The sequence below is a fragment of the Leptosomus discolor genome, chromosome 9, assembly GCF_034619465.1.
Source record: "Leptosomus discolor isolate bLepDis1 chromosome 9, bLepDis1.hap2, whole genome shotgun sequence".
In the NCBI taxonomy this organism is placed as follows: Eukaryota; Metazoa; Chordata; class Aves; order Leptosomiformes; family Leptosomidae; genus Leptosomus; species Leptosomus discolor.
In genome coordinates, this window is record NC_141399.1 from 29,624,308 (window position 1) to 29,639,977 (window position 15,670).

A 15,670-nucleotide genomic window follows, 5' to 3' on the forward strand; every position below is an offset into this window, starting at 1 on the left:
TTTTTTTGGGGGGGAGAAGAAATCAGGCAATGTTTTACATTGGTGAAGAGCCACTACAGTCCTAATTTCACATTCAAATCAACATTGGGCAGCCTTTAACAAAGGCCAATGCCATCGGTAGCTACCCACATACACATTTGTTAAGCACCACCTCCACCCTTTCAAGCACTGCACTTTTCCGGCAAAGCGATACACCACTGCCCTTGGGGACCATCACCCCCTCCCCATCGTACCTCATCCCCCTCCCAGGCCCCACAAGGACATGAGACATGCTGGACCACAAGGCATGAACCGGTGAGGAAGATGCCTGTGCCAACCATAGCCATTTGCAAATGGAAAACACCATCCTAAGAAAACACCATCACAGCCCATATGGCTGCCACCAGCCCCACGCACATAGAGCCTCCAATGCCTCCTCACCGGCTCCCCTCTTCCCAGCTTACTGACTTTCCGGACTAGAAAGATGTAAACAAGAAGAAAATCCCCCAGAACTAACAGGGCACTTCAGCCACAGCCTCCACAGAGCTGCACGCACACTGCATGGGCAAAGGAAAACACTGATGGCCCGAAATCTCTGCTAGAAAGGCAAAATATGTTCATGAAACACTAAGGAAAATCTTTAACAAACTCAGAAGCAGGTAAGATGGGCTACAATAAAGTCATTCTCTCTTAATTAAAATGCTTAGCAATTAAAAAAAAGTAACACAAGCAGCAGTTTTCTTCCAGAGATGCACATTTCCCAGTGAACAGCCCAAACTGCCCCTTCCAGGGTACTGGAGGGGGTTTGCTAAGGAGCAACTTGGGGCACAGAAAATAATTTAGGGAGCAAGAGGGAAATGTAAGAGCTTTGCTAGGCCCTCACATTGCTTAGCAATGGGAGAAGGAAGTTATCTTCATAATCTCAAAAGAAAGAGAAAGCAGAAGGAATGTGAGGAATGCAAGGAGGTTATTGCCCTGGAGACAGGGGCTGGCAGCCCACTCCCAGCCCCCGGCCAGGAGTGGCACACCCCGACCTCTTTGGCTAACAGGAATTTCCTTGCCCTCCCCACCCCCTCCAAAAAAGAAGCAGAACAAAAGCAAGGGATCGGGTCTCACAGGGTTGCTCCTCTTCTGGGAAGAGGCAAAAGATTTTGCAGCAGACCGGATAATCCTGATGCTCTATCCCAGTGCTGCCCAAACCTGCGGCTTGGGGAGGAGAGCAGGAGGGAGATGTGAAGGACTGAGCCTGTGCACCTCGACACACGTCCACATCCATTTAAGTCCCATGGTGAGCACCCCTCTACTTATCAAGGGAATGGCTATGGGTGGAAGGAACGGGAGGTGAGAATCACACATACAACACCGCTCAAGAAGCACGGGCAGTTCTCCTCCATCCACACAGGCTCCAGGATGCTCCCAGGGCTGGCAACCCATTGCACAAAACCAGGACAGTGGGGCCTGCATGAGCCACCAGCCAACACCACAGAGGACAGACCACGGACATCACCACCCCAAATAACCTGGGACCCTTCCAGCCTCCTCACAGAGGTCTCAGCCCTGCTGGGCAGACACTATTGACATCTCCAAGACAGAGAACGCTTGTCTGGGACCTTCTCCCAGAGCCATATCACACCTATTGCTTGCACACAGCAGTGATGCTTAGCCTGAACTTCTTTAGCTCCAGAAGTATCAAAGATAAATACCAGAGGGGATAGAGATCCAAGGCAAACCCAGTGCCTCGCTGCCGTGTCAGCCTTGCTCCGCTGCCGTTTCACTGAGAATAAAAAGTCTGTTGACATACGAAAGCCACAGAAAATCTCCCTGAAACTACAAAACAGTACTGAAAACATTGTGCAGCTCAGGCCTCCTGCACAATGTACACACATCTATTCAGCCTCTTAAAAAACAGCTACATGTCTAAGGAAACATCTGATAATTAAGGCAATTTTAACAATAGATAATAATTTGACTATGAATTGTATGGAATGTAATGACTGCTTATTCTGGCAGAAAAAACAGAACTTTCTGTGAAGCGTCTGCCAAGGAAAACGATACTCCCACTCAGCCCGGACCACGGCAAGCAGTTGCTGCTAACCACATGCTTCACGCTGCCGGCTGCTAGGACACGGCGCGCTGCTGCAGCCGAACAAAACCCGCGCTGCCCATTTCCAGAAAGCAGAGTCCCAGGCAAGCGGTGGCCGGAGCCGTGACTCAGCCGGGGGCCGCCGCCAGCTCTGGCCGACGCTCGTCGAGCCACACCGCCGCCAGCGCCGGACACCAGGGCGCTCGCCGGTGGCCTGCGGACGACTTGCACGCTGCCAGCTTCCCCCCTCCTGCCGTTTCCAGTTGCTAAATGACATTAGAAGCAGCTAAAAATACTTCAAGCAATTCTCTCATTTACTTTTCCATGCCAGCACTTGCGTTTGCCGCGAGGATGTCCTCCGACCGTCACTTCCCCACCCACAGGTGGTCGGATAATTGCTCCATTAACACGCACTGGGCAGGAGAAACCCCCCTGCTCACCAAGGACCACTGCCTTCGCAGGACAAGGGTCATTGTGAACAGGTACAGCGGGTGGCCAGGTACTCCACACTTTCAAGAGGATAGCGAGGAGGACCAGGTATTACCTGGTACTTCTCACACCCCAGCGAGCACAGGAGCCGTCTTGTGCAAACCGACTGCAACAGGCTCAGCAGTGCCAGACGGTACAAGTAACAGCTCTGGGCGCAATCCAGAAACTGTTTCTCAGTTGGAAGAGGCCGCACGGAAGAGAAGCACATGAAAAACCAAAAAGCATCTGCTGAACTTTACATAAAGCAGTGCCAATGAAGCAGCCTTCCTGACTGACCAAGGCAGCACACCTGGGTGATGCACTGGCACCCAGCTGACAACCATAAACACGCCGGAGACTAGCGAGCAGCAGGACACCAGGGCACCTCTGCCAAAGTTACTTTGGGCAAAATCCCAGGAGTCCAAAAATCAAGGGCCAAGTGATTTCCTCTGTCACAGTGAAAGAACTGCTGTCCTTCGATCTCACCAAATAAATGCAGCTATTCCACTAATTTAGTTTAAATAGAGACAAAGATTACACTAAGCATCTTCACTACCACTGAACACAGAGTAGTGCTTGTGCTCAGCTCCCTGCAAAGACAGGCTCCAGACTTGCTCTGCGCTCCCCAGAAGGTCATCTCCCACTCCAGCCTGCCTCCACGCCACCACAAAATCAGGAAAGCAGTACCAGCAGGGAAGGCATTACACTTTTGCAGGAAATTCCCAGGTGAACTGATACCACCTTCCACCAACAGGCAAGATTTTTTTTTTCCCCCCTTTTCAATCCAGGAAAAGGAACATCTATTTCTTCCAATTAGCACGAAAAGGGAAGGAACTTCCATCGTTTAACACCTGAGGGCAAGAAGGAGCCTCCTGAAAGAAACGTTTGGGTTTTTTTGTTTTTTAAATCACTGCCACCTACTGTGGGTCTACAGACACCAGCTGGCTTTGCATTTCGTTCTGCAGCCACACCAAAACAACTGGGGTAAGTGGCCCTTGCAGACAGTCACTCCTAGGGAGTTTTGCTCCATCACCCAGAGGCACATAGGTTCAATGAGGAACAATACTTTCTGGGTAGCGTTTGAACAAAGTGGGCAGCTACAGGCTGTAGGTCCGAGACCTTCCTGAGATGCGCCCTTTCAGAGCAATCTTAAAACCAGTTACAGGCTGGTGCTCTCCCCACATCACCTACTATCTATACGTTATCAAGACTCAAGTTTCACAAACCAACCATCTACATCAGCTCTGCGTAAGCACTGATCTCTCCAGCAACCGCAGCAAGATTGCATCTCACCACTGCCATGAGCTTTGCAACATACACATCACAGGGCTATAGGTGCAAGGGCTATAGGTGCAAAAGCTAACAAAGGTCACTCAGATACAAAGGAGTACCAAAGGGCCGTGACTTACAAAATGCTTCCTTGCAGATCTATGGCAGTAGTCTGTCTTTACACCTCTAACACCAAGTTAACACAAAAGGAAACAACTCCTATATGTTCCACACTACAAATAACACATTATACACCTCTTATCAAGCAAGCAATGAGTTGACCAGCTGCACACTGCTTTCAGAAATGCTCATGTACTTCAGCAAGATACAACCTGCCACTTATGTACATTCTAATTACATCCTAAACCTGGTCTAAACAAATATTAAATTGAACTCCTAGGTAATTATAGACAAGCAACAACCATTTAATGTGACTGAAACAGCAATGATACATATAAAAAAATTGCTGGAATGGGCCCTTTCTTGAAAGAAAAAAAAAAAAAAAAAAAAAGTTGTGCACACCTACTGCTCCAGGAGAAGATAAAAGTGGCAAAAAAGTGGCATCTCTATGTGAGATGCTACTAAAACCCAAATTACTCCCGTGCCCATCCAGTAAGGATGAGTGTCACTTGCCGTCACGCAGCCCAGTGCAGGGACACATCTGCCCACACTGCCTGGCTGCTCCACTTCAACAATTTAGGGCCAACATTTTGTAGGATTGCTAATACCTGCTTTGATAGTAAAGAACTCACTACACTTAAAGAAACTAATTTGTCACAGCTTTTAGGACACCTTTTTGGAAAAGTGCTAGGAAGTTTCTGTCTGTGCACTGTGATCTAAAGCAATTCTGTAAGAGAAAGGGAGAACAGAGCACAATCCACCCAAACAGTACAAAAATCTAAAGATGAACTTGATGGACTTCAGACTTGAGTCCATGCTAGTAACAACCATGTTTCCATACATTATCCCATCAGCATCACAGCCTGTGGAACCCTCTCCAACCTGTTCTCCACCACAGTTTAGCAAGCAGAGAGGTGCTACCGAGCAGAAATCACCCATTTCCACCATCACCCCAGTGGGATACTCATCCAAATACACAGCTCTTTCCCACATACATTTATCTCTTTCCCACTGATTAGCCAGGCTCCCAGATAACTGTCTTTCCAATTCACTCACCTACCTGCAGCAAAACACACCGCTATCACCTCAAACACCAACTGAAATCAAAGGTTTGGCAAGTGACTCATTTTTTGAGTCACAATACACTCCGCCGACCTTTCACCCTGGTGCGAGACCTCAGCCTCCAACGTCATCACAGGCAGCGTTTCCCACTCATCCCACAGCACACCGGTTCCCTGTGCTGACCCCGCAAAGGCAACGGCAGGTGAAGCACCACATGCTCATAAAGTTAAAACCCAGCATTGTGACGAGTGGTTATGCCAGCTGAGTGGCAAGAGGGGAGATCTGGAGCCTCTAAAGATGACCCACACCAAAACCACATGAATTCACAGGGGGAATGTGAAACTACAGCAGGTGTAGCACCTCAATCGAGGTTTAAAGTGCAGTCGCACTTCAGGTACACCACACTTTAAAGCTGTACACAGCACACCTCCTTTAAAGACTTCCACCATCCTCTCTGAAACACCCTGCAGAGCAGGATGACATCTAAAACGTAACTTTGCAAGACCTGTTGCTTTCCAAGTGAGGCCAGACGCAGACTCCCCGCACCCCTGGAACAGCGACATAACCCAGCTGGCATTTTCATTGCAGAAAGACTTTCTTTTGGCAAACAATCTTACCTTGCTCATCACATTTCTCTGACCCCTTATTTCACAAGCACAGGGTCAAACAGACAACAGCTTTAGAGCCTCAAATGGAAGCCCTGTCATCACGATCTCCTCTTGACACCCTCCAAAGCTCGCCAAGTCATCTTAAACGACAATATATAAAATAAGGGCTAGGTCAAACCTTCCCAATACTGGACATATGAGGAAGCCTACTCACGTCCTGATCCTATACCGATGAGGGCTGGAGTCAAATCAAATCCAAGCCTATTTATTAGAGACCATTTTATGAAGCAGGAAGAGTGAAGGGGAGAGAGTATTTTAACTGCAACGTCAGACGTTTCTCATTAAAATATTTCTTGGAGAAGTAAACGGGCCTGCAATTTTATTCAAACAGACGTAGGCTAAACGCGTATCATTAGCCTGACAATATAAAAGCAGAACCGACTGAAATAATTTTAGTTTTGTCAGTGAAAAGGATAATGTATGCATAGCTGGAGGGCACACCAATGGTAAAGATTACCCCTAGCTTCTATCTTAGCCGTCTAAAGGTATTTACTTGGGGTCTGTCTGTGTTGTGACAGTGTCCTAGACTGAAATGAATGCCTCTAACACTCTACATTTTTGAGCCATTCAGTCATGCATTTTTGTTATTGTTGAAAGTAGTGCGAAATTGCAGTGCATGAGCTGGAGTCCTTGGTGGTCTCCGAGGATTCCAGCTAAAAAGGCACTTCCTTTGTTCCGCAGAGAATGCGGTCCAGTAGGTCATTCAGAAGTGGAAATAAAAGCAGCGGCCCTGGGAGGGAGATGAAGGATGAAACAAAAAGAATAAAATGTTTTGGGTGTGAGCACATTAGCTACCATTTCCTACTGCTGCCGGCTGCGAGCACTCCGGTCCCCGGGATGCTTAAGTACCTCGGGACGAAGGTGAGGGAAGAAAGAAAAAGAAAAAAGAAAGAAACCATTTCTCCGTCCCTCCGCCAGCAGGCCGCCGAGCGAGCGGCACCTGGGGCGGGACGGGGCCGCCCGCCGCCGCGCTCCCCCGCCGGAGAGAAAGGCAGCCCAAGGGCAGGCAGCGCCCGCTCCGCCGCCGCGCAAGCCGCCGGCCGGGAGCGGAGCCGGCAACAGGCGCGGACCGGGGGGACGGAGCGCGCCGGGTCCTGCCGTGCGCCCCGGCGAGCCGAGGCGAGAGCAGCGCCAAGCTCCGGGGAGGCGAACCGAGCCGAGCCGGGCGCCCCGAGCCGCGCTCCGCGGAGCCGGGCCAGGCAGCGCGCCCCGCTCCGGGCCGGGCCGGGCCGGGCCGTGCCCCGCGGGGGGGAGAGGGGCCGACGGCAGCCGGGCGCGCACCTCGCGCTCCGCGGGGCCGGGCCGAGAGCGCACAAAGGCGGCGGCGTCAATCGCGACTCACCGCTGATCTCGTAGCTGGGCACTTCGCTCTGGCTGAAGCCCTTGGCGGCGTAGAGCCTCCGCACTTCGGAGCAACTTTTGGCGCGGGGCTCGGCGGCCAGCAGCAGCGGCAGGCTGAGGGCGGCTAAAGTGCAGAGGAGGGGCGGCAGGCAGCCGCGCCGCCGCGGCATGGTGCGGGCGGGCAGGGGCCGCCGGGGCCGGGCGAGAGCGCCCCGAGGCCGGAGCCGGCCCTCCGCCGAGCCTGCCCCGCCGCGCCGCGCAGGAGCCGCGCCCGCTGCCGTGCACCCCGCTCCGCGGCGGCTCCGCTCCGCTGGCCCGGCGTGCGGCGGCGCTCTGCAAACTTGGCCCGGCAGGAAGCACATGGGGTGGCGGAGGAGGAGGCGGAGGGAGGCGGGGAGGGCGGCAGCCAAGCAGGATCGCGCAGGGCCGGGACAACCCTCTGCAGCCCCCGGGAAAATCAGGAGCCGGGATCCGCCCGCCCAGCGAGGCGGAGCGGAGGCCGGAGCTGCCCGTCTGCCCGCCCCCTCCGCTGCCGCCGGCCTGGCCCCGAGCGGGCAGCCCGTCGCCGGGGCGCGCCCCGCTGCGCCCGCCTCCCGCGGTGAGCCCGTGAGCCCGGCCCGGGGCCGCCGCCCCCGGCTTTGCCCGCAGCCGCGTCCCCGCCAGCCGGGGCGCTCCTTGCTTCTAACCTCCCAGCAGGGCTGGCCGCATCCTGGAGCCGGGTCTGAGCATCCCCCGGCCGTGGGGAGTTCCCACCTGGCATCCACGCTCCCCTCCATCCCTAGTTCCAAAGTGCCCTGCAAGGGAAAAGGAAATTCCCGGGCAGGGGTTGGAAGGGACTGGGTTGGCTGTTCTTCCTTAACTGGAGCTGAAGGTGGTTCAGCCTCTGCTCCAGGTTTAGTAGGTTCATTAAGCTGATGAATTTTGATATCGCTGTGACAGGTTTGAGTTATGTGCATAGAAGACTCGTCAAAACTGACTTTTTTCACCAATCCTCTGTTTCCAAGACTTTGGCAGGACAGAGGCCTCAGGAACACAGACACCAAGATGCTCCAGCTGTTCCTCCTTCATGCCCCAGCCCTGCACACAGACACATGCACAGATGTAAACAAGCCCTGCTAAACCCTTGAACCGGGGATGTAAGTCCAACAATTGCTGCTTGCCTCTGTTTACTGTAAATCACACAAATAGTACTGCAAGAATGACAGGCACTGTCATAATTTCACAGGCTTGTAATGTCACTCAAAGGGTCTGCTTCAGGGGACCTTGCTCCCGGTCTGGCGTGGTGAGGTCTTGATGTCCATGTTCCCTGGGTGTGGGTGCTGCTCTGTGCTGCTGCAGCATCCATGTGTCTGCGCCCGGTGCTGTGTCTTGGCACAGTGTCATTTGCCCCATGACAGTGTAATGGCCTGGTGACAGCATCATTTAAAAAAAAAGAAATGTGCAGCAGTTTACATTTCAATATGCTCCTTTATTACACTCATTTCTCTCACTGCCATATTGGGGAAGGGCAGCCTGAAACAACAGCAAAGGAAGTTGCTGGCTTCATCCCCTTGCTCTCAAGCTTTTGTCAGCAAAATGCTGGGTGGGTCAGGAGCAAAAGACCCTCTATTCATTTCGCAGGGAGGGGACACCGACAGCAAAGCACAGCCACACTGTCCCGACAGGCACTTCTCACGGGAACAAGATGCCCGTTCAGTGATGCCGGCAGCCCACTGAAGCCTTGGGGCAGCACAGGCTGCTGCAGTCGAGGAATTATACCAAAAGCAAGGGAAAGCTGAGTTACCACAGCCTGGCCTGGGCCAGCCACCATGGAGAGGCTCCTGCTGTGGCAAGGCTTCCCCTCTGGCAGGGATGGAGGGAGCATCTCCTGCCTGCACGGGGAAATGGGCCACACCATACCCAGGGGCAAAGCTGGAGTTTGCTTTATCATGGTTTAAAAAGTCTCCAGAAAGAAATCCATCCACCCTGATGGAAAGGGGTGTAGGGATCTCAGTCACCCTGCCATCCGCTGGGGCCACTCACACTGATCTGGTGAGACAAGCCAGGCCAGAAGTTCTCATGAAGTTATAAAGTGTCCTGAGAGAGAATAATCCTCTAGGATCTGGCCCTGCAATGTATGACTGAATTCTGGTTTTCAAAGCACTACCTCACCCTTGCAGCCTTTATTTGAAGAGACAATGTGAATTTTAAAGAGAACTCAGCAGGGAGCACGGCATTTCTTATTCCAAAGTGAGAGAGAAAACGAGAGTGAGAAAGTCTGTGGGGTTAGAGACAGCTTGCCATTTGTTGTTTCTCATAATCCCATACCTCGGCGGGATTTAAGAAACCTCCTGAAAAACACAGAGGGTTTTGTCAAATACTTGATCAAGTAGTTAAATCAAAGGCTGCAGCAAAACAATGGAACTGCCTGAAATTTTTCATTAAAAACTCTTTTTCTTTTTTTTTTTTTTTAAGGAATGGAAGAGTAGCCTCTCAAAAAGAAATTTTTTTCCAAGTTTTTTCCCTTCTCCAGCATTTTCTCACATCTGGCAGGACCTTCCCAGCCCCCTCGCCCCAAACTGCTCTAGCGATTCCACTTCCTCACTTCTCTCCCTTTCCCAGGAAGAAAACGTGGACAAAAGCAGAGGGGAAAACTTGCGGTTTAGTTTTTAAAATATGTTGAGGGTTTTTTTCAGGGTGAAAACTTCTGACTTCCCACCTCCCCCAAAACCCTCCTCTCTCCCCATTAGTATTTCTGCCCCCAGATTCAGAGTTCCTTTTCCAGCCCTAGAGGATACATGAAGGCCTGCTATGGTGGCATGGGATGCTCCTCAATTCTGGGGCTCATGTCCCCATCTCCCCCACCGGGCAGAGAGCCCAGCCTGTGTTGTCTGCAGGGCTTTTGGAGCCATTTCGGCTCTGCCTGCTCACAAAGTGGCTGTGAGTCTCCTCTGCTATTTGGGGGGACCCCCAACACGTCCCTGCCGTCGGTGCGGGCACCCCTGAGCTGGGCAGAGCTGGCTGTGGTACAGACCTGCTGGCACAGCCATTGCTGGCCCCAGCGCAGGAGACAGAGACAAGGTGACATCACCCTCACTGCGTCTGCATGGAGCCTCTTCCAGCATATGCCACAGGCCTTGCACAACTCGGCATTTCAAATTTCCGTCATCTCATTCAGTGGAAAAATTGCAGCCCTGACAGCTTTTTGGAGAGAAGGAGGGTAGGGAAGGAGAAATCAGAGGAGACCTGGTTCCTCTGCAGTTTCTCTTCATGTTCCACCAGTGTGCTGCCTGTCCTCTCCAGCACAGACCGCTGGCCATGCTGCTCCTGCCTGAGCCTTCGTCCACACAACGAAGTTATATCAGTTTAATTAAAACCACTTTGAATCTGCTCTGGAGGAATTGGCAAAAATCCTTCACGAGGTTGTGGTTAAATCAGTGCAAATCTTACTGCTATCGACCGAATCCACACCGACAAGGTACTGGCTTACACTAAAACCCAATACAAGTGATTTCCACCTGCATGGAATTCACTGGATTGATCTTAACTTCAGGTTGGCAGGAGCAGGGCAGTCCTCTAGCACTGACAAATCTGGGCAGCAGAGAGGAGCCCCAAGCCCAGCAGCGGCACCAATTACATCCAAAAATCTCACTGGGGTCCTATGAGGGCTTAAGCTTTTGGTTTGATTTAATTCTGGTCCTGGCTGGAGGCCTGCCACAGCCCTGTGGTGTTTGCAGTTGTCTGTCAGGGATTTTACTGGGGGGTTGTACTCAGATAAAGATTTCAGATGTAGCCCTTTAGGAAAACCTGGCTAAATGCAATCCTTGGGCTGGCTATCATTAAGGGTGATTAAATCCTACACTCTGGCAGGAAAGCCTGGGCCACAAGGAGGTTAGAAAGTGCTGAAAGGGAACTGGACAGGCGTGTCTTCCTAGCTCCAGCTCATCAGCAGGGGACGGCTCATTGTAAACCCAAACCAGGCACATTTGCTCTCCTGCGGTAGAGTGGTCGGGCTGGAACAAGGGAGGCTCGAGTGGAAACAGTTTCCTTTGATAAAACCCCAGATACCACAAATTCAGGGGGGTGTTTAATCCAGAGCATCTGTCATGAGGATGGGGGGATTCTGCTAGCTGCAAAATGACGCTCTGAATCTGAGTTTTGAATGTCAACGGCCTGATATTTTAGGGCAAGCAGATCCAGTGTTTCATCATGGGCTGATGTCTCCATTTATTTTTATTGCTTATTTTTATCCTAGGGCTTCTTCACCTCATCCAGTGAAAAGAAACGTCCTGCAGTAACTGCTCAGCTCTGGGGTAAGGGGTGGGTTAGTTCCTCATTGCCTTCTGGAGGGGGGCTGATGCCGGCCAGCCTATGCCACGGCAGGGTGCGAGGTGCTGTGCACACTGAAGCAAGATGGAAAGATGCTGAGAGGATGGGGGAACAGGCTGGGCTTGCAATGAGGCCACTGCAAGGGTGTCACTCAGCTTCCCATGTCCAAACTGGCTTGCAGTGCATGGGGCTTGCTGTGTGGAGCTCAAGACCATCTCCATTTTAGGGAATACAAGAGCTTGTCTCTCCCTCAGCAGGACAAGAAGTCATCCCAGCTCTGTCCCCAGACACCAAGGGAGGAGACTTGGGGACACGCAGCTTTGAAGGGCACAGGAATGCACTCACTTCCACAGATTTTCATGCCTGCGCTTCCCAGCTCTCCCAAAAATGACTGTGTGGCAGATGGCTCTGACATGTAGCACACTCACACCCAGCAGATAAAAATATTCCCCAACAGATTCCCGGCAAGCGAACGTCAGTTACCATTGCTCCAGAGCTGGCCACAGCTTCCTCTCCTCCCCGCTCCCCCATTGCAGGGGTGCTAAGAGGGTCCCCGGAGTGCATCTCCCCAGTGGCCAACACTTGGCTCACTGAACCAATGCTGGCAGCTGGGCTGGCATCCTGGATCCACTCTGGCTCACCTGCACCCTTTCCCACAGGCCAGCATCCCCAGCAACATGTCCCCCTCCTCCCTGCCCCGGGTGGCCATATGTCTGGCTGCCGCCGAGGAGGCTGGGCGGCAGGACGGGACCCTGCATCTGCCTCACCCAGGCCTTTCTCAGTGTGACTTACAGCCATGACATTTAATTCTCCATTCATACTCGCATAATCTTCCTATAGATGTGAAGCAGGGTGGGAGTGCACAAGACAGGGGGGGTGGAAGGGGAGCAGCAGTCGGAGGGCAGGGGAGAAGATGGATAGTGTAATTCGGGGATGACAGAGGAAACAAGCCCACAAGTCATTTTTGCATTTCCACCCCTTTCAAGCGGCAATCCCTTGCTCAGCCCTCCCCCAGGTGCTCTGGGCTGTATTTACAGCAGGCATCACTGCCTGGGCTGCTTTTTTTGCTTCTTTTCCCCTTTTAAGAGTTGGTTCAGTGCTGGCGCCAGCCTGGCACAGGGTGGGGGCTGGCAGGGCAGAAGCAGAGTGAGGTTTGTTGGTGCTGTGAACAGTGGCACGGCCGGCCCACATGCTCCAGCCTGCCCGCTTGGGTTAGTCTCACCCATAAAATGTGCAGTCTCCTGGTCCACAGATAAGCACATCACCCAGCTGGGGGGTTCACAAAACCCCAGAGCTGCAAGATTAGGACTGGTAAAAGCTTCAGATACCTGATGCCTCCTGCTCTGGCCTGCCAGGACTGACCTCGAGCTGTCCTCTCCCTCTCTGTTCTCAAAATCTCTTCTCAATCAAGACTGCACAGCCTGTCCCAGCTACTGACTTGGGATCTTATTGCACAAAAGCATTTCTTCATGGCTAAGCTAAACCTCCCTGGCCACGATTCAAGCTGGGTATTTTTTTTTTCTCCTATCTCAGCAGAGCCCAGAGCTCTCAGTCCATGTGGCTAGAACAGCGTGACTGGAGATGGCCCCAGTTGCTCCCCACTAGCCATGTGGCCTCGGCCCCTGCAGACCTGGGGCAAAGGGGAACAATCCCAAATGCTGTCTGAAGCAACAGGAAATAAACTACCACAGAAAGGAGAGAGAGGGGAAGAGACATGTTCAGAGCAGCAGATAAGGCAGCCAGTTGGCCCTGCTTAAAAATGAGTAATACCTACATATTACCTGAACTCCCTTGTGCCAGCTAAAAACCCATGGAGCAGAGCCAAGGGGAAGAGGGACCCCGTTGCTCTGCAGTTGTCAGCAAGATCATCTCGGTCCCCTCTGATACCAGGCATCGCCACTGGTGGAAATTGCTCCCTCTGGGCAGGAGGCTGGTTTCCACTGGCAGCACTGATGCTGTGCTCTGGGTCAAGCTGTGCTTGTCCAGGGATGGAGCTGCACCATGATGGTCAGCAGAGAGGTCAAAGTTGGTTTCTTAGAACTGGGAAAGATCAGTGTGAGCTTGCCAGGGGGAGCCCCAGAGACCCTAACTACTGGACCCAGCACTTCATCTAGGGTCTTTCATTCCCCTCAAAGCACTTCTACATGGGCACTGGTCCAGCAAGCTCTTCGTTTGTAGACATCTGCCTCGTTACAGCAGGGATGCGCATCAGCGCCTTTGAGGATTTCATTAGCAGAGGAGAGCAGAAGTGGCTAACCCCTTTAATATCACCTGGGACACAAGAGGCAAAATGGGTCAAAAGACAGCAAGGTGAGCACCAGCTCCAAGCAGGACCTGTCCCTGTCCTGTTCAGGGCTTCAGTATCAATAAAATTATGACAAATATAAATAAATAATGATAAAATAATGTGTTTTTTTTACCCCCAGGCACTCTCTTCATTCTGTTTAAAGGCTATTTCAAAATAATTTTGTAAACACAGAGTGGAAAATGTGTGTACTTACGCAGGCGAAAGGAAACAAAACCTGCTTAAAATGACCATAGCTGCAGGCAGGAGGTATTGGCACTGCACACGCTAGGTTGGCTGGACTGGCTGATGCAGCTCCTCCCCCCAACAGTGCCATGCTGAAAACAAAACCCATGAAGGAGCAGCCCAAGGAGAACAAGGTGTAGGATGAGTCAGCTCAAGTCCCACTGCTTGAGGAGGACTCACCAGACTTTGCCTTGGACCAAAATGGTCACAGCTTGCAGCTCCATCCCAGGTGCAATGCCCATCAGCGGGTGCAATGTAGGTCCTGGAGGGTGCAACCCTCCCCACTGTCTCAGCCCCTGAATGGACGAAGCAGGGCACCATCATCCCAGGGCTGGGCACTGCTGCCCCATAAGGAGCAAGGCCAGCCCTTGCCTGTGTTCCCCCACACGGCAAACACTTTGTGTTTTGCTCCATGCTCCCTGCCCAGTGGGGCCGGGGCAGCACGCAGACTGCCAGACGTTCATGGTTATATCGATGCTGCTTGCAATCCTTTTTTTTAATCTTCTTTTTTCATTCCCCTTTGCTTTCGCCCCTCACCCCCCATGGTTTAAAGTTTTCAAATGAAAATATGCGAGTTGTGACTTGTGAGTAGCGAGTCATGGCTTGCAAGAAAAGCCAGGAGGGAGGAGGGAGGAAAAGAAAGAGTGATCTGCTCCAAGTGCCAGCAATTGTTTTTATCCTTTCCAGATGAAGGAAAAAGATCATGTTATTTGTTCAGCATAAAGTTCCAGATTTTCAGGAATGAAATCTGAGAGCAACATGTCAACAGTCTGTCTCGAGAGCTGGGGTGGATGGTGGCCTTTGTGCTCCCAAACACCAGCGGGCCAGTACGCTCGGCTGAGGAAAAAAAGGGCTCCATTCTCACACTCTGAAGTGGTGGCATTAGATATCAGCAAGATAATGGGCCCAGGGCCTAGCCCTATTTCTGCTCCCAACCGAACAGCCCCAGGCAGCTGGCTTTGATGTGCTCATTTATTTGCCTTTTCTTTTCACAGATATTTTTAACCGATACTGTGGTTTGGGCATAGACTAGGGAGGAAAAAGGAAAAAAAAAAATGAAAGTAATTTTATTGCACTAGCTGATCAGGAGGGAAAAAAAAGAAAAAAAAAAAAAGGAAAAAAAAGGAAAAAACATCAGCCATTCGTTACTCTGCAGGTCGATGTTTCCTGCTATAAATCAGCGAGGATGCAGTGGCCTCACAGCTGGAAGGAGATCCTGCATCAGCCCCGGCAAACCGCGAGGACCAGGCCAGCCGGTGCTAGGGGCTGTACAGCCACGGCCCCGAGGCATTTGCACTTGAATCCCAAGGGAAAAGGAGGGAGATAGCGGGGGTCAGGGAGGTGGCCAGTGGCGAGATTCAGCCGGGGCTGATTGATGTGCGGGGCAGCGTGGGTGGTCCCGCGCCACGGGGCTGGGAGCGTGCCCCACACGAGATGGGGATGGCAGGAGCAGCCACGGCCCCTTTGATGTGCTGCCCCAGCCGTTCCCACCGTGGAGGGACGGAGGGCTGCGTGGTGAGGCCGGCTGTCCAGTGTGCTCCTGTCTCCTGGAAATCCAGCCCGTGGGCTGGGAGAGCCCATGGCCTCCAACCACATCCAGAAGAGAAAAAAGGGGATGAAAAGGAAAAAAAATAAAAAGGAAGCAGAAGAAAGGCCTTTTCTTGACTCTTCTTTCCACTTTCCAAAGCCCACAAGGGAGCAGTGCTCAGTATCCCTGGTGCAGAGGTTGAGAACCACGCCCCCAGGATGACCAGCATGGGGCTGGGCACAGCCCCACGTTCCCTTCCCCTGCGGAGTAACTTGGGGGGGGGGTGATGCAAAACAGCAGCCGCACAGCTCTTT

General features: G+C 52.3%; 1 protein-coding gene across 1 annotated transcript in view; it reads right to left on the reverse strand.

Moving 5' to 3' along the window:
• The window catches only part of GPC4 (glypican 4), a 67,072-nt gene extending 59,720 nt beyond the window's left edge, over positions 1-7,352 (reverse strand). Inside the window, exon 1 of the mRNA XM_086470060.1 lies at positions 6,992-7,352. Within this exon, the coding sequence (XP_086326186.1) occupies positions 6,992-7,352 (361 nt within the window). The remainder of the gene's footprint in view (positions 1-6,991) is intronic.
• Between the last annotated feature and the right edge of the window lie 8,318 nt (positions 7,353-15,670).